Source organism: Drosophila gunungcola, unplaced genomic scaffold (assembly GCF_025200985.1).
Source record: "Drosophila gunungcola strain Sukarami unplaced genomic scaffold, Dgunungcola_SK_2 000001F, whole genome shotgun sequence".
Classification (NCBI taxonomy): domain Eukaryota; kingdom Metazoa; phylum Arthropoda; class Insecta; order Diptera; family Drosophilidae; genus Drosophila; species Drosophila gunungcola.
The window spans coordinates 3,481,814-3,508,169 of NW_026453197.1; the positions used below are offsets into that span (position 1 = coordinate 3,481,814).

General features: G+C 37.3%; 8 protein-coding genes across 14 annotated transcripts; 6 read left to right on the plus strand and 2 right to left on the minus strand.

The window, feature by feature from the left end:
• The first annotated feature begins 12 nt into the window (after positions 1 to 12).
• Positions 13 to 1,187, plus strand: LOC128262343 (methionine aminopeptidase 1D, mitochondrial). The gene is made up of 3 exons (XM_052996529.1): positions 13 to 141; positions 199 to 872; positions 927 to 1,187. The coding sequence occupies exons 1-3, from the start codon at positions 59 to 61 to the stop codon at positions 1,118 to 1,120; spliced, it is 951 nt and encodes a 316-aa protein (XP_052852489.1). The 5' UTR covers positions 13 to 58; the 3' UTR covers positions 1,121 to 1,187.
• Positions 1,128 to 2,157, minus strand: LOC128262344 (cilia- and flagella-associated protein 20). Its single transcript, XM_052996530.1, has 2 exons — positions 1,661 to 2,157; positions 1,128 to 1,597 (listed from the first exon to the last, which is right to left on the minus strand). The coding sequence occupies exons 1-2, from the start codon at positions 1,934 to 1,936 to the stop codon at positions 1,274 to 1,276; spliced, it is 600 nt and encodes a 199-aa protein (XP_052852490.1). The 5' UTR covers positions 1,937 to 2,157; the 3' UTR covers positions 1,128 to 1,273.
• Positions 2,158 to 2,928: 771 nt separating this feature from the next.
• On the plus strand, positions 2,929 to 4,286 carry LOC128261615 (transcription initiation factor IIB). Its single transcript, XM_052995397.1, has 4 exons — positions 2,929 to 3,069; positions 3,128 to 3,539; positions 3,602 to 3,836; positions 3,892 to 4,286. The coding sequence occupies exons 1-4, from the start codon at positions 3,053 to 3,055 to the stop codon at positions 4,173 to 4,175; spliced, it is 948 nt and encodes a 315-aa protein (XP_052851357.1). The 5' UTR covers positions 2,929 to 3,052; the 3' UTR covers positions 4,176 to 4,286.
• Positions 4,287 to 4,595: 309 nt separating this feature from the next.
• LOC128261613 (TBC1 domain family member 16) lies at positions 4,596 to 7,754 on the minus strand. The gene is made up of 2 exons (XM_052995394.1): positions 5,894 to 7,754; positions 4,596 to 5,394 (listed from the first exon to the last, which is right to left on the minus strand). The coding sequence occupies exons 1-2, from the start codon at positions 7,376 to 7,378 to the stop codon at positions 4,771 to 4,773; spliced, it is 2,109 nt and encodes a 702-aa protein (XP_052851354.1). The 5' UTR covers positions 7,379 to 7,754; the 3' UTR covers positions 4,596 to 4,770.
• Positions 7,755 to 8,038: 284 nt separating this feature from the next.
• Positions 8,039 to 9,348, plus strand: LOC128261614 (CD2 antigen cytoplasmic tail-binding protein 2 homolog). Its single transcript, XM_052995395.1, has 3 exons — positions 8,039 to 8,233; positions 8,291 to 8,483; positions 8,539 to 9,348. The coding sequence occupies exons 1-3, from the start codon at positions 8,130 to 8,132 to the stop codon at positions 9,199 to 9,201; spliced, it is 960 nt and encodes a 319-aa protein (XP_052851355.1). The 5' UTR covers positions 8,039 to 8,129; the 3' UTR covers positions 9,202 to 9,348.
• Positions 9,349 to 9,649: 301 nt separating this feature from the next.
• LOC128261288 (E3 ubiquitin-protein ligase CHIP) lies at positions 9,650 to 11,708 on the plus strand. The gene is made up of 6 exons (XM_052994903.1): positions 9,650 to 10,051; positions 10,150 to 10,348; positions 10,403 to 10,544; positions 11,005 to 11,110; positions 11,187 to 11,243; positions 11,362 to 11,708. Exons 1-6 carry the CDS (start codon positions 9,929 to 9,931, stop codon positions 11,602 to 11,604), a joined length of 870 nt encoding a protein of 289 aa, XP_052850863.1. The 5' UTR covers positions 9,650 to 9,928; the 3' UTR covers positions 11,605 to 11,708.
• A 579-nt stretch (positions 11,709 to 12,287) lies between these two features.
• On the plus strand, positions 12,288 to 13,797 carry LOC128261362 (uncharacterized). The gene is made up of 5 exons (XM_052995025.1): positions 12,288 to 12,499; positions 12,555 to 12,772; positions 12,829 to 12,996; positions 13,134 to 13,463; positions 13,517 to 13,797. Exons 1-5 carry the CDS (start codon positions 12,397 to 12,399, stop codon positions 13,580 to 13,582), a joined length of 885 nt encoding a protein of 294 aa, XP_052850985.1. The 5' UTR covers positions 12,288 to 12,396; the 3' UTR covers positions 13,583 to 13,797.
• Positions 13,798 to 16,364: 2,567 nt separating this feature from the next.
• On the plus strand, positions 16,365 to 26,312 carry LOC128262099 (thrombospondin type-1 domain-containing protein 4). Of its 7 annotated transcripts, none has more exons than XM_052996156.1 (11): positions 16,365 to 16,627; positions 18,594 to 18,627; positions 19,474 to 19,549; positions 20,048 to 20,556; positions 20,979 to 21,160; positions 21,334 to 21,491; positions 23,059 to 23,260; positions 23,327 to 23,508; positions 24,025 to 25,029; positions 25,597 to 25,747; positions 25,809 to 26,312. In XM_052996156.1, exons 2-11 carry the CDS (start codon positions 18,602 to 18,604, stop codon positions 25,940 to 25,942), a joined length of 2,625 nt encoding a protein of 874 aa, XP_052852116.1. In that variant the 5' UTR covers positions 16,365 to 16,627; positions 18,594 to 18,601; the 3' UTR covers positions 25,943 to 26,312. The 7 variants fall into 7 exon arrangements, with proteins under 7 accessions (XP_052852116.1, XP_052852115.1, XP_052852114.1 ...); XM_052996155.1 differs by lacking the exon at positions 16,365 to 16,627 and adding an exon at positions 16,635 to 16,770; XM_052996154.1 differs by lacking the exon at positions 16,365 to 16,627 and adding an exon at positions 16,799 to 17,696.
• Positions 26,313 to 26,356: the final 44 nt, after the last annotated feature.

Sequence of the window (26,356 nt, forward strand, 5' to 3'; positions counted from 1 at the left end):
CACACACACGTTTCTACCTCCTGGTCACACTGCCAATTATTCATGTAACCAAAACAAAATGAGAAGAATCGGTTTTTTAAATCGGTTTATGGGGCAAGGGACCACTGCCAGAAACTTTTTCCAGTTCGGCAAAGCCAAGGGGTATGGGGCTGCTTTTTGGATTGAATAACTTATTGATTTAAGTCGGTGTACTTACAGAGATACCGGCAAATATGAACAGATCGTATCTACCGGCCTGGTTTCACCGGAACGGAGTGTTCCTGAAGAGATCGAAAAGCCGCCTTACTACTTTAAAAACCTGCCACCAGGCAACACCCTGGGATCGCCAGAGATCAAAACTCCCAATCAGATTGAGGCAATGCGTCTAAGTGGCAAACTGGCGGCCCGGGTATTACTTGAGTGCGGCAAACTAGCAACAGTTGGCACAACCACCGACGAGATAGACGCCTTTGCACATGACCGGATTATTGCATCCAATGCCTATCCGTCGCCCCTGAGATACGCCGGTTTCCCAAAGTCCATCTGCACGTCCATCAACAACATCGCCTGCCACGGAATTCCGGATGACCGTCAGTTGGCCAACGGAGATATTATTAATATCGATGTCACAGTCTTTTTCAACGGCTACCATGGCGACTGCTCGGAAACATTTTTGGTGGGCGAGGTGGACGAGCGGGGAAGCTTCCTGGTGGAAGCCACAAGGTCCTGTTTGGATCAGTGCATCTCGCTGTGCGGACCTGGCGTGGAATTCAACGAGATTGGAAAGTTTATAGAGAACTATTGCGACGAACGAGGTCTCGAGTCAATTGCTGCTTTCATTGGACACGGAATCGGAAGCTATTTCCATGGTCCCCCGGAAATATTTCACTACTGTAGGTAGCCTTGACCATAACACTGAACTCCCTTTGCTAACCATTATTCCGCAGACAATGAGTTTCCTGGGAAGATGCAGCCTGGCATGACCTTTACAATTGAACCCATTCTGTCCCTCGGTGGATCTGAAATTGCCGTGCTGGACGATGGCTGGACGGCGATTAGCTTGGATGGCGCTCGCAGTGCCCAGTTTGAGCACACCATTCTGATTACCGAGACGGGTACTGAGATACTTACAAGAGATTGACCTGAACTCTTTTATGTACATGATGAATTTTTATTCGTGATTCCCATAAAGTGTTAATGTGTGTTCAGATGGCAGTCTTGTGCAATTTGTGCCGTTGTAATCGTCGACTCCGAGGGGTAAGGTGCTCTATTTGGTTGAAGAAGTACTAGCCATTTAGCTACAAATGGCGTTGGACTTTTGCACCGGCTTCTGAATGGGGAGGAAGAGCTTGAACTCCGGCGGCAGCTCGTCCTCCGAGTAGAGACGATCGGAGAAGTAGACGCGTCGGATGCGGCAGTTAGCATGGATCTGCACTCGAAGTGTCTCCACATAGTTTGTGCCGTACGCGCGACGGGTGAAGTCAGATAAGTTGAACTGGATTTGGTTCCATCCCTCGTCCAAACGCATGGGCATGGTGCAAATAAACGGCTTGACACGAGTGGTCGACTGATAGTTACTGGCCCTGAACCTTCGCCGCACGTTTTTGTCATCCAGAACCTTTTTAGGGGAGGAATGCAACCAGTTACAGGATTTTGAAATGGTCCTAGGTAGACGGCTTACCTGCACTTCGAAGGTGAAGTATTTCTTCATGTTCTTGATGATCATCACGAGAAAGGGCAGCTTGATGCCCAGAGTCTTCTTCGGGTCCGCCGGACATGTTATAAACGTGGTGCTGACGTTGGTGCCGACTATTTCAAGAACGAGGCTCTGGATGTCGTTGTCGGTGATGCGCTTGATGTGGCCATTGCGCACTTTCTTATCCCACAACTGCAGCGGCTTTGAGCCAATACTGTACAGAATCGATAGGAATCCTGATTGGAAAGTGTTTTTGAACATGGCGCGACTGCAAGGCAGTGAACGGTTCGGTTCACCCACAAGGTAATAGTCTCTTGAAAATTTATATAGGGCCAGTTACGTTTGGCCGATAATTTTTGCACAGCCGAAACTCGTACAAACTACGAACATCAATACGAAACTATACTAGATTTTCATGTCAATAAATTTGTTTAGCATGGCATCCTGTTGTTGCCATAACAATAGAGCAACAGTGTTGGAAAATCTTAAAATGTTTGAAAGTGCTTGTTCGTTTATGCGGAGTTCAAAGTTGCAAAAATGTCTACTTTCTGTTAATAAAAGTGGCAAAGATGAATTTTCTTGTTTTTGAAACAGTGGGAAGGACACATTTAGGAAAACATCAGCATTATAGATAAAACATTTTTTGTAGTGACATGTTTATTAAGACTAACGTAAACTACTTGTTTATGACTTGCGTTTTGCCCGAACATATTAATGCAACTTTCATTAAGTAAGATTACATAACTTTATCTACTCATATCCATGTCAATAAAACTCATAGTATTGAGTCTGATATTTACTTGTGGTTTCTGTGACCAACCACAAGAGCAGATTCGTGATCTCTGTTAAATAAGGAATAGTTACAGAAGCATTTCTAGAACTTGATTTTATATAAAAGGTTTATTAATTTTCTATATGTCTTATTAACATTTCAAGCCTGCTGCTGATTATAGAATTAGTAAAAAAAAATTGTTGGGTATAATAGTACTCGTTATACCCATTATATACTCGTTCTTTCCGTCGGAAACAATTGCACACAGTTAAGTGTGCATACCTGTTGCTTTTAATTAATTTTCTTAAGTGTTGCTTGAATTGTTAAATATGGTAATTGTGGTTTTCACTAGTAAATGTGGCTTCAAAGAAAAAGAAAAATTTTCTACAACATTAAAAAGGTGGGCTAGAAAAAAAGATTTATTGTAAATATATATCTTTTATTAAATCGAAATCCTATGCCGCTGTATCAATTTGTTTAGTGTCAAAAGGAATCAGTGGAACTTTAACCGATTGTAGAGTTATCGATATCTCCAGTCATTGTCCAAGTCACATCACTAGTTGATGTGAGTATTAAAAAAAAATAACCAGCTTACAGAATTACAAATGGCATCGACATCAAGGTAAAAACTTTGCCCTCATTTGATTTCTGGACTTTCCCTAATGGCTTTGCAATTGCAGACTGGACAATAACAAGGTGTGCTGTTACGCACACCCCGAATCTCCGCTGATCGAGGACTACAGGGCTGGCGACATGATTTGTTCCGAGTGTGGTCTAGTTGTTGGCGACCGCGTAATTGATGTGGGCTCCGAATGGCGAACCTTCAGCAATGAGAAAAGCGGCGTGGATCCCAGTCGTGTGGGTGGGCCGGAGAATCCGCTGCTCAGCGGCGGCGACTTGTCCACCATCATAGGTCCGGGCACGGGTTCTGCCTCCTTTGATGCCTTTGGCGCACCCAAGTACCAAAACAGACGTACCATGAGCAGCTCCGATCGCTCCTTGATATCAGCATTTAAGGAAATTTCATCGATGGCCGATCGCATTAATTTGCCAAAAACTATTGTCGATCGCGCCAACAACTTGTTCAAACAGGTGACCTATGAAATTTGTAAAAAAGGTTGTCTTAATGATTTTGATTTTGGTTTTTGTGTTAGGTCCATGACGGAAAGAACCTCAAGGGTCGATCCAATGATGCCAAGGCCTCTGCCTGTCTGTACATTGCCTGTCGCCAGGAAGGAGTGCCCCGCACATTTAAGGAAATATGCGCTGTTAGCAAGATCAGCAAAAAAGAGATTGGCAGATGCTTCAAGTTAACACTAAAGGCACTTGAAACAAGTGTAGATTTAATAACCACGGCGGACTTTATGTGTCGTTTTTGCGCCAACCTGGGTAAGTTTCTATAAAACCATTATTTAAAGAAAAATGTAAACGATTTTTGAACCAGACCTGCCGAATATGGTTCAACGTGCTGCCACGCACATTGCAAAGAAAGCTGTCGAGATGGATATTGTTCCCGGCCGTTCGCCAATATCGGTGGCCGCAGCCGCCATTTATATGGCCTCACAAGCGTCCGAGCATAAGAGAAGTCAGAAGGAAATCGGTGACATAGCCGGCGTAGCCGATGTCACCATCCGACAGTCCTACAAACTAATGTATCCGCACGCAGCTAAGCTCTTCCCCGAAGACTTTAAGTTTACCACTCCTATTGATCAATTGCCACAAATGTAAATTTTTTTGGTAGATCCGATGCTCAATACTAACGATAACGTTAAAGGAAGGAAAAATCTTAATTTAATCACAAGCTTACGATTTTATTAAATAAAGTTAGCATAACTAATATTCAAATCGGACTGTTGGACCAATCGGAACATTAATCATTTACTGTTCAAAGTAGCTGAGTTAAACCCATAGATCTTTAAATTTATTCCATTGTTTCATTATAACTCGCTTTGTTTTATTTTATAGTTTATAGCTGGCTTATATGTATCTTGTGTATAGGCGATTATAAATAAGCTACTAATCAGAAACAATAATTGCATACTACGTTTATTCGTTAGTTATTTGCGAAATTAAGTACTTTACAAATAGTATACTCTCTGTTTATACATAAGCTTTAAATATTTTGTTGTAATATGAATGGTTAACATATACGCAAATAAGACGCACGTAAATCTGTAAATTTCAACATTTTCAATGGCAAATAAAAAAGGCGTTTAAACGTAGTAAAAAGCAAAATACATGTGCTAACAGTAAATGACGAATTATCAGTCGCCAACAATAGTTATTGCTGAGTTTAAAGTTTAAACAGTGTAAATTTGGTTAACTAGTCAATAGACAGCGAGCACTTTTCGTCGTCGCTGTGGCCCACACACTCCAGCGCAGGGCGGTGCTCGGAGTCCCACATCCCGGGGCCACACCGCTTGCACAGGCCACTCAGCGTGCACGGGATCTTCGGCAGCTGGCGGTACTGGTGGAGCAGTCCTCGCGCCTTGCGCACGATCAGCTGCCCGTCCATGTACATGGCCAGCGAACTGAAGTGCAGCAGCATCTCGTCCGGCCGCAGGTTCTGGGCCACCACATCGTCCGCATAGACGGCGATGATGGCCAGGCAGAGGAACAGGTGAAAGTAGTCGGTCAAGTAGTTGGACCAGCAGGCCTCCCACATCCGGATAACCACCGCCTCCGTGAACTCTCGCTTGAAGCACAAAAGCAGCCATCGGTGGCAGAAGAGCAACTCCATGGAGTCATTGTGCTGTTCCAGGTGCTCGTAGAAGCGCGGCAACATCACGCGGATCAGTTCGCGCAGGTAGTTCAGATTGTGGTCCACGTCCTTGTCGGTGGGAGTGCACACGAAGAACGCCCGTTGCATCAGACCCACGAAGCACCAGAAGGTCTCCGACTCGTTTTGCACTTCGCACAGCACAGGTGCCAAGAGATCACTCATACCCTGTAATACAGAGAACAAAACGTAAGTGTTTCTATAAGGAGTGTGCTTTGTGTTCGATTCCTATCAACTGATCTAAAACGGAAAAGTTTATAGGACTCATGACTCCTATGGCTCATAGATTAGATCAGCATTACAAAATACAGAAACGCCAAGAAAATGATTCTTACAAAATTAGAATTAATGCCATTTCCTTTTCTCTCCGCCAATTTTGTAAATTTTTTTTTGTATTCCTTTTTATCTTATCCAACATATAGTACCGACCTTAAATAGATTTTGTATTTTGCCAATGAACCCTATAACCCTATGTGAGTTATACGAGTCATTTTAATGAATAAAGTAAATTATAGTTCAAGTTATGAGCTATGAATCATAGGGAGTCATGAGCCCCATGAACTTTATCTTGAGCAACATAGATAGACCGAAAAGTCCCCATAATTTGGCAACGGAAATAAAATCTTTCAGAGTCCCAACCCAAAATATTAACATTTTAAGAACCCACCTGAGAATACGACATCCCAGTGTTGTATATAGCAAAGTTGAGCAGGATATTTTTCATGACTTCGGTGTTGGGGTTATCGTCGCCGCAGAAGAAAGGATTAGTGCGATCCGTGCGTACCACATCTTTTTCAACCACCTGCACGGTCTTCCAGAAGTGTATTTGCATTTCCGGGGACATGGAGTACAGACGCTTTCGCGTTATTTCCTCGTACTCCTGTCTTTTGATGTCCATTAACACGGCGCGATCCTCGAACGTCGATGAGAACGAATAGCACTTCAGAAGAAAAGGCCAAACTGTCTTGCGCAAGCTCTTCTCGATTCCGCCAAAGAATACGCACTTGCGCAGGAGCAAATCGTCCTCGATCTGACCCTTTTCATTAAGCAGAGTGCCGTAGAAGAAGTTGGTGGTTATCTTCTGGACATTCCCCTCATCCGGATGCATTTCCGACTTCTTGACCTCGGGCCGACAGACCATAAAATGTCTATAGGGCAGGTCAAACTTATCCTGACCCGCTTCCGATGTGATGTTGTGCAGGAAGCAGTGCCATTGATGCAGCACCTGCGCCAAGTGGTCCAGACCGCCGTAGTGGAAATGTAGTATCTTGTACTGCGATTCCCGCGAAGCGATAACTAGCTGACCGGAAGTACAGTTGTCGTCGTTGAAAAAGAGGCGAAGTGAGCGCATCTGGCTCAAATCCACGGAAAAGTGGCGGCACTTCATCACGGACTTCTGGCGATCGGCCGGCGTCGAGTTACCGCTATCCGGAAACTCCAGGTTGTGCTTAAAGGCCAAGAGTTCCGGAGTCGTCCACTTGGGGTTATCGGATGCTGGACCATCGCTGGATACGCCGTTTCCACTAGCACATTCGCCGCAGCTGTTCCCATCAGGCCGAATGGTAATGCAGTTGAATGACTGAGATATATTGCTGTTCTCAATTTGGGGATTCGAAATCGTTATGTTCACCGATGTGATGGGGTTATTCTTCAGCAGCGCAGTAAGATCGTCAATGGATGCGGTTTGGCCCCCCAGCAACGGTTGTAGTTCGTTCTTCAGCTCTTGCATCTCCGCCGCGTTGTCCTCTTCTTCTCGGATGTCCAGCTCCTGGATGGTCTGCGGTATGGTCACGTGACAGTAGCCATTTCGGGAGTCCGGAGACTTGGTCCTCGGATTGCACTGACCCCGGCAATCCTCGTTGCTCATATTGCTGTATTTACATAGCGATGAGTTCGGAATCCACGTCAGCAGCAGAGTGGGCCTCTTGGCGCTGTTATACTGATCCACAAAGGTCTTCGTCGTGCACGTCAGATAGCCCGGGTTGTGCAATATATCCGACTCATCTCGCGCGATTGTGGGTGGATGAATGCAAACGTTATTCTTGCAGAACAGAATTTCGTTGTCTTCGTAAGAAATATCGATTTTTTTGTCCAGCCTTTCGTCACCTAGTATAAAACTAGATGCCTTTTTGATAATGCTTCCTATAGGCATGTTTAAGCGTATTGTTGTTGAGCGGGTAAGTAAAACGCGATTAAAGTGTTCTTTACGGATTAATCTAAGTGCTTCCAAACGGGGTTGACTGGGGAATTTTGCTCTGGCTAGCTTTTGGCTAGGTTAATTTTGGACTGGTTATGGTAGGTGGTTACCATAATTTAATTATTTTAATAGTGACGCATTCAGGGGTCCACTTTTATTAACACAACGGAACAAATAAATGAAAACTATTAACTTTGCTTTTAGGAACTTCTCGCTAGTAGGATGACATTGGAGGAAAAGAATTTGAGTAAAAACTTAGCGCAGGCGCAGTTCTCATTTCCTAGTTTTGAAAAATTGTTTCGATATTCAAGGTTTATAGTTCCTGGTGAATTTTGTTTTAGAAATGTAAGGCCAAATTTGCAATTTGCATTAAAAAACAAATACTAAAGAAATTAAGACACGATTGCGATGACTTATTAATGTAAGCTAATGGTTTTCAATTAATTAATATGTACAAGAAAATGTTTTTCAAAATAATGTAATGAATTTAAAAATTTACTAAAATGCTATTTTCATTAATTGTAAAAAGGCAATTTGAAAAATAAAAATATTTTTTGTGGAATGGCGGAATAGGAAACGAAAAGGTTTTGACTTGCCAACTATCGATATTTATGTTTTTACCATCCCTAAGGTAAATAGAATCAATAAATGAACGTGTGAAAATATTTACATTGCATTGTTATTGAGATTATTTTGAGTTAATATAATGGCAAGCAAAAGAAAACATCCTGGAGCCGATAAAGCACAAGCAGAATCCTTTAAGAAACACACGCTTGACTCAGATGAAGAGGATTCTGACGACTACGAGAGGTAATATTGAACAACTTGAAACTCATTGATTGTTTTGACTAAGTTTTGACTTTGCAGGGAATATCTTAATGATAGCGATATTGAAGGAGGCGAGGAAGGCGTGGCAAAAGTAGAAGACGATGTGAAGTTAACGCCGTTTAATATGAAGGAAGAGCTGGAGGAAGGACACTTTGACAAAGACGGTCACTACCATTGGAACAAGGAGGCAGAGGCAAAGGACAATTGGCTGGACAACATTGACTGGGTTAAGGTAATAACACTATAGTTATTGTGATTAGAAATAATAAATATACATTGTTATACAGATTGGCAAGCAGAAAAACCCCATCGACCCTGCCAAAGATGACCAAAACTCCAACTCCTCGGACGATGGGATCGAACCTGCCGGAAAGGCTTTCAACTTCTCCATGAACCTCATGAAAATGCTGGAGTTCATGAAAGAAGGAGAGACTGTTAAGATGACCCTGCAGCGACTGGGAAGTCAGCGTCCGGTGCTAACAACTCTGCAAAGAATTAAACAGAAGAAGGCCGGCATAGTTGACACAAAGACGCAGGAAATCTCCCAACTCACTGAGCTGGCTAATGAGATCCTTTCGAAGACCGGCAATATGGACATTTACCAAGAGACATTTGAAAGCATAAAGTCAAAGATCGCCGATTTGCCAGGTACCAGCAAATCCAAAGTAGCCGACGACATCGACATGTATGCGGATGATTTCGAAACGAAAGAATTGCAGCGGTCCCAAACCTCGAATGCTACGGCAAAACCAACAATGACTTCCTCGGAAGTGACGTGGGAGTTCAAATGGTCGCAAAATGAGACTGAAATCCAGGGTCCATTTACCACTGAGAAAATGTTGAAATGGTCCCAGGAAAACTACTTCAAAAATGGAGTCTATGTCCGAAAGTGCGGCGAAAACACAAATTTCTACACCAGCAACCGCATAGATTTCGATTTATATTTGTAGGCCTTAGATACAGATCATGTAATTTTTAGTTGGTTTGTTTCATGCATTAGACTTTGCACAATATTAATTTTATCATATAACCTTATAGATACGTTGGAAGTTAAAATAAAGTGCTCTAAAAATGATTTTCAAAACAAAACTTTGTAATCAATTATCCAAACAAAAAAATAATTATTTTATCAGATGATTTAAAAATCGGTGATAGGCCCTTTGTTGATATATTAATAACTGAATTGTACATATTGCATTTTCTATTTGTGAAAAGTACTTTATTTAATTTGAATTAATTTTTACGATTCTGTATTTACATATATTATTTGTTGATTTTAAGGCAAAAAAACCAAAATATAATTACTATATATTTTAATAAAGATGGGTAGTTTGAAATGTGCCAAAAAAAAAATCAGTCGAATACCGATAATGTAATCGATGGTTCAGCAGCGTATAACTCCAGAGCTTTGACAACCCTGGAATACACATCGATTAACGTAGCTGAAAATTGTTTTATGTTTAATTAAAGACAGGCGGATTATACGAGAACTATTTGGTGTTATGAGCGTTAAGTAGTCGCCACCGATTTCCAGCCAGGACCTTTGTTACTGTTATATCCTTGTACCGATTGCCTACTCCTTGAAAAGGAAGCAAATTGCTTAGTGCTTCTGTGTTGGACACTCACTTTTCATCAGTGGGAGCTTTGGAGAAAATAAAATTCTGGACCAGCCGCAACATGACGACGAAACACATTTATTCCACGACCAATTTATCAGATCTGCAGCTCAAGGAGCAGGGCAATTGTTTATTTGCAGCCCGGAAATATGACGACGCAATAAACTGCTACTCAAAAGCCATCGTAAGTATCACGTATTGCAATGTGTTTGTTGTTTACATTGGCATGTTCTATGCTGTATTAATCATATATGTACATTACATACATATATACCGTACCAGATTAAAAACCCCACAAACGCCACCTACTTCACAAATCGTGCCCTCTGCAACCTGAAACTCAAGCGTTGGGAGCTGTGCTGCCAAGACTGTCGTCGAGCTTTGGACATCGATGCCAACCTTCTGAAAGGACACTTCTTCCTGGGCCAAGGACTAATGGAAATCGACAGCTTTGACGAGGCCATAAAGCACCTTCAGCGGGGTTAGATTTATGCGAATATGAGTGGATTGTGTCATAATATCACTCAAATTTCAGCTTATGATCTGTCCAAGGAACAAAAGCAAAACTTTGGGGATGATATTACACTCCAGTTGCGACTAGCTCGCAAAAAACGTTGGAATGTCTTGGAAGAAAAGCGAATACACCAGGAAATCGAACTGCAAAGCTATTTGAATCGGTGAGATAAACTAGTTGTATTCCCTTTAATATAATTATTTTTAATCCGTTTCAAGAAGACATTTATTAGACAGAGGGGCTGTAAAAGACACCGAAAGTTGTATTTGACTCCTTTCAAACCACCTTATTAAAAGAAAATATATCCGACTACTAAGAAACAAACTTTTTGTTTGTAACAATGTATCAGCGTTTCCAACGACCGGAATCTGAGAGACTATCCCAATTATGGGTACAACAGATCACATAACTTTCAACAAAAGATAAACCCATTAAATTAAAAAAAGTAGATTTAAGTCGAAGAATCTAATTTTGTTAGTTTTTGTCGTAGTTATTTTCCTTTGTTTCTATAACGTAACTGGTATTGATTTAACCGTAGAAATGGTTTCGGTCGCCCTTCTGGTACCGGAGGGTTCTACAAATAACGGTATCTTCGAAAAACTAATCTAAAACATCTTATTCAGGCTAATAAAAGGAGATATGGAAAACCGTTTGGCTCATTTAAAGCTAAATGAAAATCCGCATGAAGAGCAGCTAAAGGACAAGCAGCAGGAAATTGAACAAGAGTGTGTAAGTTCATAGTTTAAAATTGAAACAGCTTAAATACTTTGTGTTACGTATATGAAATAATAATTTTTTTTTTAAGGATGACCATATAAAAGAACTAAACAATATATTTTCTAAAGTTGATGAACGCCGAAGGGTAAGTAGAATAAAGATTAATTTCAAATAATTTTAGAAGTATTAGAAAAGCTCATTGTTTGCGCTTATAATTTCCTTAATTAACTGTTGCTAATTGTTATTCTTTAATTTTTAAACAGAAACGCGACGTTCCCGACTTTCTGTGTGGCAAAATTAGTTTTGAGATATTAACGGACCCTGTGATAACTCCATCTGGAATTACCTATGAACGTAAAGATATTGAAGAACATTTACAGCGGGTTGGTCATTTTGATCCAGTTACACGCGTGAAGCTTACTCAGGATCAATTAATACCAAACTTTTCAATGAAGGAAGTGGTTGACTGTTTTATTGCTGAGAACGAATGGTCTTTAGATTACTGAGTAAAATATTATGGCATTATCATTGTAATTGATTAGATGTTAAAACCCCCGTTCCCATTGTCTAAAAACCAGAATAGTGATAATAAATGTGGATCTGCAAGTGATTTGGTTTGTATTATTAAGAGGTAGTTGTATCTTAATTAATTGAACAAAAATAAAAATTCGTTGTTTAATATAGTTATAGTTTTATAAAAATCGTCCGACATCAAAGTGTTAAATAAAAATAATCGCAAATTGGCAGAGCTCTGCTTATAAAATATAAAATATAATAATTAATAATAATATAATAATATGCTTATCAAAATATAATAATTTTATAAAAATCGGACAACTATATCCATTGAACTCTAGATTTAGTCACCATTTACGGTTTTAAGTCACACAAATTTTTTTAACTTATAATATTTTTAAAATGTTTTATTTTGCAGTTATTTTTTTAAAGAATTTAAGTGTTTTTAGTTTTTACACAGGAACAACTGATTTATAGTACATTTCCAAAGTCAACCATCTATGATCCCTTAATCCATGATCTAGTACGAAAAAGCTTAAAACAGCGTTAAAAAATGTGCTCAGTGGATTGAGAGTTTCACATCTTTCAAAAATTCCAACCATTTCATTTGTTTCGATACATTCGCTCCGATTGTCATCGTTTTAAATGCGAACTTCGCCACTATCTTGACAACAAGACATCGATAAACCGTATGTTTACAAAAATTTACAGCTATCATTTTTGAAGGTACCTTCCTAATTGGCTTTGGATTGGATTTTGTGTTACAATTATTTCGTAATACTATGGATTCCTCTCAAAGTCAAGCTCGGATGGCGACGGAAGAATCGGATCAAGATGTTAGAATATTGTGCTTGCAAAATCTGATTGAAAAGAACATTGAGATAGGTAAGTAATCGAATTGCAATACAATGTTACAAATAAAACATCTAATTTAATGCAGAGCAACAAATTGAGAACAATACGTTTGGCCAATCCATCGCGGCAATCGAAGAAATCCTTCGTACAGCGAACGATATAAGCAAGGGACATGAAGACCGCCGTACAAACTCGACGGAGCTTGTTCTGGACACGGAACTGTTGAGGCGCAATCATGAAGTTGTGGGAAAGGCAATACAGCACAACACTAACTTTACGGACAGAATGGTGATCACGGCAATCGTAAGTACGCACTTAAATTTCTTGGTAAATTATTATAATGTAAGGACTCTCGATAGAACGATTTGGTTTTCAAAGAACATGAAGAGGACTGGGATGCTGTATGCGAACTGGCCATTCAGTTTGGCAGACCGCTCTTCACAAATGATAGCATGCTACCGTTCATAGATGTTGCTCCAAAGGAAGTCATCCCCAAACAGCGTGCTCAACGCAAAACAAAATCTCAAGTAAGTCTACTCGTAGCTTGGGATCCATTGCGCTTGCGTGCATCCAACTTTGTATGTAACAGTCAAATGATTTGCATTCTTTCATTTTAATAATAATCTCTTGATAATATATCTAAACCATAATGATCTGTTTGTAGGTTGAAGAAAAGCGTCCAAAGAGGAGTGATAAATTGGAACGCAAGGACGAAGGTGCAGCCTCCGTCAGTCATATGCTGAAACAGATCAGGCAAATATATCGGGAGGGCAGTAATCAACCGATTCCGTATTTCAAATTAATTTGCAATCCAAATAACTTCATGGACACCGTTCAGAATGCGTTGCAACTTTCGTTTCTTGTCAAGGAGAACTTAATCTCCGTTGAAAACGGCGAGGATGGTTTGCCTTTGGTTCACGTTGTGAGTTCAAAAAGAGTGGAGGGAAATGAGCCTGCCCAGGCAATTTGTTCTATTGATGTTTCATTTTGTGAGGTATGTATATAGGTTATATAAATATATTTTGAATCTAAAGTTTTGCTTTACAGAAAATGGCAAAGCACTACGATCTATCTGAGCCAATGTTGAAAAGACTTCAAATTAACGAAAGCTAGATTTATGAGTTTATTTTTATTAATATTTTATAATTAAAACACTAAATACAAAAAACATACCGTTTCAAAACGTTGAATGTTAAATTCATAATAAAATTTGTTGGAATTATTCTACAAATATAGGGAGCTGTGATTTTGATTTAATTGGCATATTTAAAGTTGATGTTAATAAAAGAATATGCGAATTGAAAGATAAATACAAAGCGCAACAAATAATAATTCAAAAATCTTTTTACAATCGATTTAAGTTTCTTATAACAAACCAAATAATAAAAAGTAAAACATTAACAATGTTGTTTCAGTGCATGTATGCAATCTTTTAAAGGCGAAATACTAAGAGTTCATCCCCCAAAAGCATTACCCAATTAACGTAATATCAACACAAAATCATTGAGTGAATTTTATTATTCAAACAGTTCCGTTACCCCGCAGTTAAAAAGTTTATTTTGAACCACACTTTACAACAGAGCCCGCAAATGTTGAATGTCCGCCTACATTTTATATAATAGTATTGGCAATTTTAAATAAAAAAAATTGTATTAAAATAAATTTCGTATATTGACGCTGAAGTTTTTCGCCCAAAGGTGCCAATCGTTGATATTAAATGATTTAATTCACTATAATTTATTAAATAGTTGTTTGTGCTAAACAATAAATTACAATTTTTAAGAAATTGTGCAAACAAAAAACTAGGCATTCTTTTTTTTAATTAAAACATAACTATTAACTTAAAATAAAAGTGGAGCTAGTAAAAAAAATTGGTTACTTTTAAAAATAAGAATTCTAATGTAAACAAATATCTTTTTAAAATAACATTGCTTTCCCCTTTTGTAAATGAATGGAATGCTCCACTTATTAAAAAATCACTCCTAAGCTTAAAATAAGTGTACTTTTGGCTGCACAGTGCTATTAATTGAATTCCGTTAACTTAATTCTACAAAGAAGAAATTAAGATTAATTAAGATTTATTACACAGAGAAGCTTAGGGTTAATTGCATTTGTGTGGTCGATGGAGTTTAAAGGGCTTGGCGTGAAAAAAAGGCTTGATAATAGTGCAGCGCTTCTATACAAACTTGATATATAGCACATTAAATTACTAGTAAGACTATTGTCGAAGATTTGGATTTTTACCTTATGTCGGCGAAACGACTGGACTGTTAAGTGTATAAGACTGAGCTAATGTATAATTACATATAAAAACCAAAATGAAGATTTATTACTCCATATCAGCATAGCAACAAACGACCTAATTAATAGACTCCCAATCTTGAATTTACAAATTTAATGATGCACAAGCGCAGTTTCAATAAGTTTGCCGAGTTGGGGGTTTGTCTTAGAAAATCTATGAATTAGAGCAATGCATGGGTATACAAAGCTGTTCGTTCGGGTGCTTAAACAAAATTTGAGGTCAAATTGTAGTTTTTTTTACTGAAAAACAATTCAAGTAAGGTTTTTATTTTCTAATATGACCTACCCTACTTGACCCAAATATTTTCAGGTGTTTTGGTTTCGGAGTAGAATGCGTTTCGTTGTTTTTTTGGAGTACCTATTTCGTAACACTTGTTCAGAAATTGCCCTTTGACTTTTATTACAAAAGCTGTGGTATAATATGAACTTCATTTACATACGTAATACTTCATTAAATTCCTGTGATCCAAAATAAGACATGCTGGTTTCGCTATAATTCGGTTTTTAATGTTTTTTGGAATATGAATATTAATATAGTATTTATTGATTTATTCATTTCTTTAAGAAACCTTTTCTACTTTCTGATAAACAGTCAGGACCCTACATTTTGTAATCAAAAGTGTGGGTAGCTTAATTCCGAATTGAGCTCTGCTGAATTATAACCAATTTCGGCTCCATAAATTTCTTTGGATTACTTTCGCATTAAGCGTTTGCGTAAGGTTCGAATGTACATTTGTTCTCGCATTGATATTCCGCTGAAAGCTACATAAAGTTAAATGCATACATATGCAGAGACATCACCCACATTATTGTAACTCACCCGTGGTCACAAGTACAACTGGGGGCATTGTCATAGCATCGACAGTCCAAGGTTAAATGTGTTTTTAAATTATCTACTTAGTAACTCCAATTTAGAAGTACTTGGCTTAAATCCTTTCCAGATTGCTCTAAAAATAAGTATAAATTTGATCCCTTTATTAAAACTGAAATTAATTTTTTAAATATGGCTTCGAAAATGTATATTATTTTAATGAGCTAAAAAAATGAAAAACTATAATATATAAAAATTTGTTGATTGAAAATTCTAAAATTTAATAAAGTTTATGGTGTGTACGAAGTTTGTAAAAATCAGGACACTTAATATTATGGCTTTTAAAAAATGTAAATATATGGTCCTTATAAAAATAATAAATAAATTAGAAACTGGGTTTCTATAACCATATTGTTTAATATTTTTAACAGTCACGGACTGCTCAAAATTGTCCTATAAGAAAAAACCATTACTATTATATTCGTATTATACTATTATATATTTAGCATGCTTTTGTGGAAAAACAAATTAAAATTAAATTTGAATTTTAAATATTTTTGATTTCGCGGGTGGCATCTTTTGAGCTACTATCTCGCCCCAAACTGTGGGTGCTCACATATCTGTATGTACGCACGTTTGGCTCCAGACTTTTGGGTGGCGCTGGCAAATGACTCTATGCCTATGTGAGTGTCGGACCCCCACTCCCACTCCTCCGGGGATTGGGGCATTGGGGGATCGGGGAGCTTCGGGCGCGGGCGCTGTTGTTAGCAGTCGATCGCCAGAGCTGCGCTGATGCTCGCGGCGCGGTCTGCCTCTAACACTTCTGTTCCCAAAGCCGCTTTCCCGAAAATTCAGTTCGGATTTCAGTTCGGATTTGAGTACCACGCGATGAAGACGGCGGCTTCAATTAATCCAGAATTAAGAGTGCAGTGATACGGGATTTCATATAAATTTTGCAAATAGTTAATTGATAAAACGATGGAAAGTTACACAGTTAAAATTGCCTTTGCTTTTTTAAACCTTTTCTAATTCCGTGACTACACAAAGTAAATATAAGTGCAGATCCTTAATGATCAGATCCTTAATTAATCCGTTTTAAATTGTAATTCAAAACTTGTGTTTCCATCAATACCCGTATTAAAACAAATAATACAAATAAATTAGTGATTGTAACGAAACGTGAAAAAAGGTATTCTGATAGATGATCCATATCCTTTTGTCTGTCTGTTGGCCTTTTTCAGTTGAACCTATTTGAAGTTGTTCGGTTTGTTAACTTTTGGCCTCTTCAAAGCCCCGAAGTCAAATTGAATACGGGCTTAATTGCTTTTTGGGGAAAAGTGTGTAATTGATTTGGGTTTTCTTGAGACGAAAAAGCGTTTTGGGACAAACCAATTTATCTCAATCGAATTGAATGGTTATCTTCCCGATGACAGTAATCACTCAAGTACTAAATGCATAGTGTGGTGAAAGAAAGCCCTCTGTCGATGGAAGTTTCAATACCCATAACACTACATTATTTTGCATGCCTTAGATGTGGCAACGTAATTACAGTCATTAAGTTTTAGGACTGAACGGATAATAGCACAGTCGGCCACAAAAGTAGTTGTCCAAATCTGAAAGCGAAATCAAATCTATCCAATTTGGTTGGTGACAGACACTAACATTTTCACCATAATGTTTTTCGGTTATCTTTTTTTTTTTTGTTTTTTTCTTCAAGCTATTTAAACAAACCCATCTGTGCGCATACATATGTAGGTTTCAAAATATCTCATTTTCGTTTCGCTAATTGCGGAAGTTTCACATAATGTAAACGAGTGTGAATGACGAAATACAAGAATGCGGGAAATATGACATGTGTATCAAAATATTTTGGGCAGACGTACTTTGCTTTCCATGGGCGGCCGATTGAAGATTTTCTAAACACTTCACTTTAATGCAAGTTCTTCATAATATCCGCACTCTTTGGATTGAGTGTTTTTGAGTTCTGAGTTCTGAGTTCAGTGGCATGGTGAAGTGCTAATGCCATTGCAGCGCTAAGTTCGTGGATGTGCATACATGGGCAAATGCAGTTTCAGTGCATAGATGGGCCCAATATGGGCCTATTGACACAGATAAGTATGAAAAGTACATTGTGACATTAGGAATTTCTATATACCCGGTTCTCGTACTGTTCTAGGGTCTATTGCTCATTCCAAATGTGTGTCAGTGGCGGAAAAGGCACTTTTAACATCATTCCGCATACGAAAGTTGATATTGAAACCCCCAAAACTATCTAATGAAAAACTAATGACATTTCATAATATATAAATTTCTTTTGATCCTTTGATCCTACCAACGTTGTTTAAATTTTGTCAACAAGGTCCTTATCTGATTGACTTTAGATCACTTTTCAATAGAATTTTATGGAGTACAGAATCCTGTAGCCTCACTTAAATTAAATGGTATTCTTGAGCCCCAGCTTGAAGTGAACTGATTTATATAATTATTTAAAATATTTTATGTGCGTAGTAGTAGTAGTATGCGCAATAGATGTGTGCTCATACATAGCTCCAAAATGTTGAGTGGGTGTGGAGGCCTCTAATGAAATACGCCCTTCCCATTTTTGTTCACGGATGTTTGTAGTGTATGCTGCCGAAAGTACATCCATTCCAGTCGAATAGTCACGGTCGGTTTATTCGTAATCAATGGAAATAATGGAACTTGAGTTCCTCTGAGCGAGCTGCTAAAACAAAGCCTGAATATGCGTACGGGCACATATTGAAGATTGCTTAAAACGATAGCGAATTTATCTACATAAAAAAGTCAAATCATACTTAAAAATAAACATGTAGCTCGTAGTTCAAAAGCTTTGGAATTGGGAAAATTAAATTTCGTAGCAGTCTTATCTTAAAATTGGACTTAACTAGGGTTATAAGCACATTTCGTATTTAATTTTTTATAAAAGACTTAAAAAGTACCAATCACTGTAAATATTTTTATTTTATTTGTTTACACTTTTTTTTATCATTTCAGGCTTAAAAATGGCAAAGCTGTTTTTAATATTCAGGTAAGAAAATGATATATCGAAACATGCAATAGCTTCTCTGGTTTCTAAAGCCTAACTAAATGGTCTTCTTGATAGATACAAATTTGATAGCCAAAAAGAGGGTGGGATGAAAATCTTTTTCAGCTGCATTTAATCAAGATCTTTTTTTACTCTCGCCGCCGAACAGTGGCTCGGTTTCACAAATAAAGTTTGTAAAAAGTGTAGCTATCAAGCAGATCTTCAATGTATTTTGTTTCCCTTTGAAATTGCCTTCATTCATCAGTAGACATTCATTTAACAAATCGGAAGTGCATTAGAGATACGATAGATTTGAACAACAAATAATTTTGCTTTCCATACAAATAATATTTGCAGCTATTTAAATAAATATTTTTTCATAATTAATTAATTTATGGTTTTTTTGCTCAAAATAAAACTTATTTTTAAAACTTCTGCCTGTGTATGCTGGTATAAATTGACTTAGGTCTCGCTCTAGATTTGGTTCCTTTTTTATACTCATTTCATTTAATTTTTAAACAATTTCACACCGAAAGAGGCAGTTAAAAAATTAGTTAATTTTTCCTAGACGTTACTGGGTGTGAATAATTCATAAACGTCATGGATATGAATAGATTGGATAGATTGGCCATAAAGGTCACTATGTTCATTTTTTTGTATGTCGATTATAAGGAATTAATTTCTTAATTCCAAAAGTTTTTAATAATCACTAATAGCTGCTCAAACGGTATTTAATTTCCACTTTTTATTTAAAGGTCATTTTCTTGTATTAAGTTCTAAACGAAATCTAAATTTATGTATCTTTAATGATGGTTATAAAATATATACATAATTTTATCTAATTTTCAGTATTTTTATTGTTCTGGCATTTATACCCGACACCAGTTTCGTAAGCGCGGATTTATCCACTAAAGATCGAATAAAGGTAGGTTTTCGATTAGCTCTTTAAATTTTAAACATTTAGAATCATTTTATTTTGAATTCTTTAATTTAATTTTTTGTTTTCCAGGAAGTGTAAAAAATTTTTTAAATCCTAATCGACAAATATTTTGCATTGGAATAATTTATATTTTTTTAGGCCAAACAACTTTGAGTTTGGTCAGAGGAGCGCTATAAAGCTCGGTGAATTTTTTTTATAGCATGATAATCTTGCTTGAAGTCGTAAATTATTTTGTAATACTTTTTGAATTTAACGAATTTCGAAATTTAAAGAAAACAAAAAACAGTTTTGCTTGCTTTTCTAAAAATCTGTTGAAGCTGGCACTAAACTTTTTGAAATCCTTAATTACTTATGGTAACTAAGCGTTTTGTTTATTCTAACAAATTAAATTGTCAATTAATTTAATTATTTAATATTTATTTTAATGTTTACTATTTTTTATTTAATTATTTATTTCATTAACTCTAATATTTTCATGCTAAGAAACATCAAGAGTGGCTGAAAGAACACCGCAAACCCAAGACGAAAAAAATTCATTCGAACAACTCATATTTTGAGCTAGCCAACTTATGGCACACGAGGAAAGATTTATCACCTAAGCAAAAACCAAATAACAAAGAAGAATATTTGGAAAACGAGACGACTAGTAAAATATCTAACAAAACGGATGAAATAGTATTAAAGCCAACATATATGTTAATAAATGGCACCAATCAAAATACATCGACATCTAATCTTAATCTGGAAACAACAACACTAGCAACGACGCTTACTAAGCATCCGGTAGAAAATGGTAACGCTGCGACTACAAGTCAAACCCCAAACATAATGGAGGCTTACTCATCTCCAAATCCACCAAAAGTAGTAACTACAAAAAAGCTTAAGAAGAAAGTCTATCCATATCCACGATGGGATAATTGGAGTAACTGGAGCGAGTGTTCGCGAAGTTGTGGAGGGGGCGTTCGGCATCAAATTCGAAAATGCATTAACAAGTAAGTTATATACTAACATAGTTGATTAGCTATTTCCGATTCGGCTTCATCAGATTCTGCTATTTTCCTCAAGCATTGCTAATCGCAGCTATAAGACTGATTTTTCTAGTTATTGCTCCAGTTTAAATTGGTTTATTTTTTCTAAACGTGGAAATTAATTGACAATAAAATTAATTTTCAACGACTAGCATCCTTTGTCGATTAAAGTTAAAAGTTCTTCACAAAGTACCAAATGAATTTTTTAGTAGATAAGTTTAAGCTATACTACTTAATAGTATTTGACAAGGTTTTTTATTTTTGAGAAAATCTTAGGAAAGTTAATTGAATGTTTTAATAAGTTATCGTATTGACGGAAGCCAAAGTTTATACACGGTAAGGATGAATTACAATCATTTCTAAAGCACGAATTTTTAAAATTTTAGAAACCTCTCCACAAATAATCAGCTTACGAGTAATGCCTGTGTGGGCTACTTCAAACGCTATCAGCTATGCAATGATGTGCCTTGCGACTCCCAATCCCCGGATTTTCGAGCTTCTCAATGTACAACTTACAACGAAATAGAGTTTCATGGCCATCGATATAGGTGGGAACCTTATGTGAAGGGTATGCATTGCAACGATCTAAAATGCCTAAAAAGGCATTCGATACTGTTTCATTATTAACCATTTTTGAATGCTTGGTTATAGAACTACAAATATCTTTGTTATAAATGTGTTGTAGCTTTTTCCAAAACGAATAGCGAGTGTAAAAGTAACAGAACTATGTACTCTGTATAGATGATGCTGAATGTGAACTCAACTGCATGCCATTTGGAATGAAATCATTTGCCACACTCAACGAATCTGTAATTGATGGTACACCTTGTCAACATCCAGCTGAATACTATCGATCGCAACATTGGGATCGTGCTGTTTGCGTTGATGGCGCTTGCAAGGTCAGTTAAAACTAGAATTTAAGGTAATTTAATATAGGTTTCAACAATTTAGTAGCTTAACAATTTTTAATATTAATATAAATAATAAAAATGCGGGCAACCCACCATTGAATAAATTTAATTATTCAGTTCCATCCTCAGAAACAAAGCAACGCACATTAAAAAGCACTAATTGCGCGCTCTTTTTCGATACTAAAGCTTTTTCAAGTACAAAAACATATTGAAAACTTAGTATTGGTTGTACATTGAATCGGAAAGCACACAAAATTCATAGTGATATATAGTGTAATTGAAGGTTTATAAATTGAAAGATTTTTAGAGATGTTAGGCCAATCTTTAGGTGCATATTTCTTTATTTATTTGCGTGTCTTCACAAATTTGGTTTCGCAATTTTTTATCTGAGCCGCAAGTTTTGATTTGTGTCAATAATTGAATTTCAAGCATTGAATAATCCTGTTGTTTCCGTAAACATTTGCAAATAGACTTAAATAAAATCTATTAACTATTGTAATATGTGAATTGGTTAAAATTCTGTCTTCTAGTAGAGGCTTTAAACTTATTTGTGGCTTTATGCTTGTATTTTATTGGGTAGAATTTAAGAAATTCTATTACTTTTTTAAATCTTTGTTTTGTTGATCTTACTCGTCAATATATATCAACTAAATAATCTCTTTTACTTGTACGGTTGAAGAAGAGTTTTATATATATTTTTTAGTAAAATTAGTCGTCAATTACATTAAATTACATTAAAAAAAATGGTACTTAATTGGCGATTACCAAAAACTGTCGATTTAAATTGGTAGCATGTAGTACTTCATCTGAAAACTTTTTACTCCTTATCGGTTGAGCTATTTTATCTGTCCAATAATTATTAATTCATTTAACTTTATCTACCTTTTAGCCTTGTTTCACAGTTTTTGTACATTTCTAATAATTGCATAATTGCACCTTAAGTTTTAAATTGATTTCTGAAAACTGGAATAGGTCAACAAATCAAAGTAAAATAAAATTCCGTGAAAGCAAAAACTAGAACGGGTCCAATGAGCTTAATTTCAATGAATTATTTTAGTAAACACATTGCCGCAGTTGTGCGTACAGAAAGTCCATTCAAAAAGCAATCATTCGTAGAACATATGCCCCTTTATAAGACTGAATGTATTTTGTACTCATTTATTTTTTGTTTATCTTAATCTCTTAATAAGTGGCCAATAAATAATGTTTTTGCAAAGCCCACGAATTCCTCTCGTATTACCCTGAACTTACTATATATATGAGGTATTTTTAATATTCCTGTGTAGAGGCAGAATACAGTTTTCGAAGAGTGGGTCGAAATAAAGAAAATTTCACCTTGGATATATTACATATAATTTGGTAACTTTTATATCAATAAAATAGTGTTAATTCTTACTGGCATAAAAGTAAGTGTAGGCGTGAAATTTAAATGAAATGAAAACATTGATTGCATTACTATTACTGGTGAGTAAAAGTACAATTTTATTACTGGAATTTAAGTCTAAATAAGAGTGAATAAAAGCACTTGTTACATATTTGTTTTGTTCAATTTAAGGCCGTCCATGCCAGTGGCGATATTGATGGGCTGTATGCGCACAGTGGGTCCGTTAGTTGCGGAGGACTACTGTGCCGGCCTGTCACTGGGATCTTCACTCGTGATCCCCTCCCGGAACATGCCTACATACATGTTACCACCTTACCAGTGGGTGCATCAAATATTTCAATAACAGAACTGAAAAACAGCATCAACTTGCTAGGTATCTTTAATCCGGATATCACATAATATTTCCGATTTTCTAGCGCTTTAATACTTTTTTTTTTAGTTTTGCGTACATCTAAAGAGGTATCCATTTTCAATGGCGAGAATACTGTGTCCGAAAGTGGATCCTATGAAGCGGTTGGAGCCACATTCGACTATCACCGAATCGATGGAGCACAGGACAGTAATGGAGTTACCGAGTGGATCACAAGCATTGGGCCCATCAGGGATGCATTGCAACTTATGGTAAATCAATTAAGATTCTTTTAGCCTTGTTTTCTTGTCAGCCAAAGAACCGGGACGATATGCATAAATGGTTTTTTTCGTTTTCACGTTAGCTGAGTTAGAAGTCACGTTTTTCATCGCTACTTAATCCATACTTTGAACTTTGCGGGTCTAGATATTTTTAAGGTCTGCCACACATCTGTTCGCAATCTGGTAGCACTTTTGGTGTAACTTAAAAACATAAATACACTACCCACTAGAGTAAATTTCTTATCCAACGGATTTTTTATACTTTGAATTTATTCAGAACAATTTTTTGATTTTTCCAATAATTTTTAATTTTTTTTAAATTTTTTTCTTAAATTTTATGTTAAGAAACGGAGAAGACTTATATTTATCTAACACGAGAGCAATCTCATTATGTTTGGGGACTCTTTATTAATTTTTTAAGTAAATACGTTCAAATTTTAAGTTTTTTTTTTGACAATGAGTAAACTTTCTTTGTACAAATTACATTTGTAATTTTTGGTCCTTCAGGTATTCACCAAGACACCGAATAATACTGGCATAAAGTACGAGTACATGCTGCCCATAATATCTGAGTCAGAGGAAAACGAGATGTCCTTGGAGAGCAACGATGGTCTGCTGAGATCCGGAATCGAGGACACCAGTTCGTCGAGCAGCTCGAGGGCGGGACGAAAGCGAATCTTTAACTGGAAAGTGATTGGGTTCAGTAGCTGCACGAAATCGTGCGGAGGCGGCACTCAGACACCCATTATACGTTGCATTCGGAAGAATCCATTGCGGTACTACTCGCAGCGTCGTTGCGTGCACTCCGTGAAGCCGGTGCTGAATGAGAACCTATTGCACTGCAACACGCAACCGTGTCCGGCGTACTGGCGCGTTGACGAGTGGGGCGAGTGCCGATGCCTCAGTAGCGGTGCCTTTCGCCGGCGGGAGGTGAGCTGTGTCCAGGAGCTCGCCTCCGGATTGGTCATACACGTGGATAAGTCCGCCTGCATGGCGGACCAGCCGCCCACCCAGAAGCAGTGCGAGTGTCCCAAGAACCGGCGACGCAATCTTTCGCGATACCGGCTACCAGGCAGCTTGGACCCCGGAAACAGCACCCAGGTCAAGCGCAGCAAGATCGACGGCACCGAAGTCCATGCCATCTGGTTGATGTCCGAATGGAATCAGTATTGCTCGGCCACGTGCGGGTCGGGCGTTGAGTATCGTACAGTATTTTGCGATCGGTCAAAGGCCGGCGAGCAGCGCTGTGATCCCAGCACCACTCCCGAAAGTCGTCGTCCCTGTGAGAAGTCCAGTTGCAAGGTGGGCGACTGGTTCACCGGTCCCTGGTCCTCCTGCAATGGCGACTGCTTCGACTTGACCCGCAGCCGGCAGGTGCTGTGCATCCACAACCAGCTGATCACAGAGGACAAGGACTGTACGCCGGAATTAAAGCCGCAATCCGTGGAGAAGTGCTCCCACGAGGAGGTGGAATACTGCGCTGCCCGTTGGCATTACTCGGACTGGTCGGAGGTAACTATATAGCTTTATATATATTCCTCAGAAATATTAAATAGATTTTAAATTTTAAAGTCACAAAAATCTCTTCATCCTTGATTCATGCTTTTAATAGCAACCAAAGATTAAGTTTAAAGAATTTTTTACTACACTGTGTAAATTTTAACATTTATTTGTATACATTTATGAATGTATGTTTTTACGAAAAGATTTCGGTTTGCAGATTCCAAGTGTTGGCAGAAAAATGTTACACCAAAGTATTCAGATATTGACCTCAACAATGAACCTTAACAATTTAAATATCAGGGAGTTGATTCTAGTTTTTAAATCTATTTGGCTTTTAAATACTTTAAATGTATTAGAAATGATATAGATCTATTTAAAACGATAGAAACTCTGCTTTCCATTTTCTGCAAAAAGTAACGTGGTAAAGCATTTAAGATAAGAAAATAATAATTTAAAACATTAAGTGATTGGAGAACTTCTTTAAAGAAGAACACAAGCTTATAGTTGTTGTTATCTTTAAGGCCACTATGGTAACTTTAGTTTATAATGTCTTCTAATGGCCTTTGTTTTCAACAGTGTTCAAAACCATGTGGGGTTGGTAACCAGCGACGCAGTGTAAAATGTTTGGAGTACGACATAAAGTTGAACGTCTTACGGGAATCATCGCAATGTCGGTACACAATTAGAGAACCAATATATCGCAATTGCAATGCACAAAAGTGCGAAGGTGGGTTTTGTTTTCAGTAGCTTTGCCATATACAAAATATATATTATATTATGTTTTACAGAAGTGCCGAAAACTGAAGCTGTTCCGATATGTACTGATAAATTCGCCAACTGCCAATTGGCTTCGAAAGCAAAGTTATGTAGCTACGATTACTATCGCGACAACTGTTGTGCTTCTTGTGCCGGTGGTATTTAAAGCGATTTCAAAGTATATTTAGAAGTAGATCTTAAGAATCATACTTAATTTATAAACGATTTTTTAACGCCCGTGCAGAATAGCTACGAAATACTATTAAGCATTACTTCGAACATGACACTTTGTTAACCCCTACTACATGTAGTATTGCTGACACTAAAGCTCAAAATAAAGCTTGCAGGGAATTGCAAAAATTAAATCTTCGGTCAAACAATATGTATTAACGCAAGTGAATAACAAATACTTAAACACACTAGCTGAAGACTTTAACATCAAAAAAAGTAAATCCTTACAATAAATTTAACATTCTCATTAAGAAAAGAAAGAATCCTTGTTTAAGAATAAATAAATCTTTTTACTACACATAAAAGGTTTTCCAATTTCTTTTGTATTTATAACTGAATGGCTTTAAAG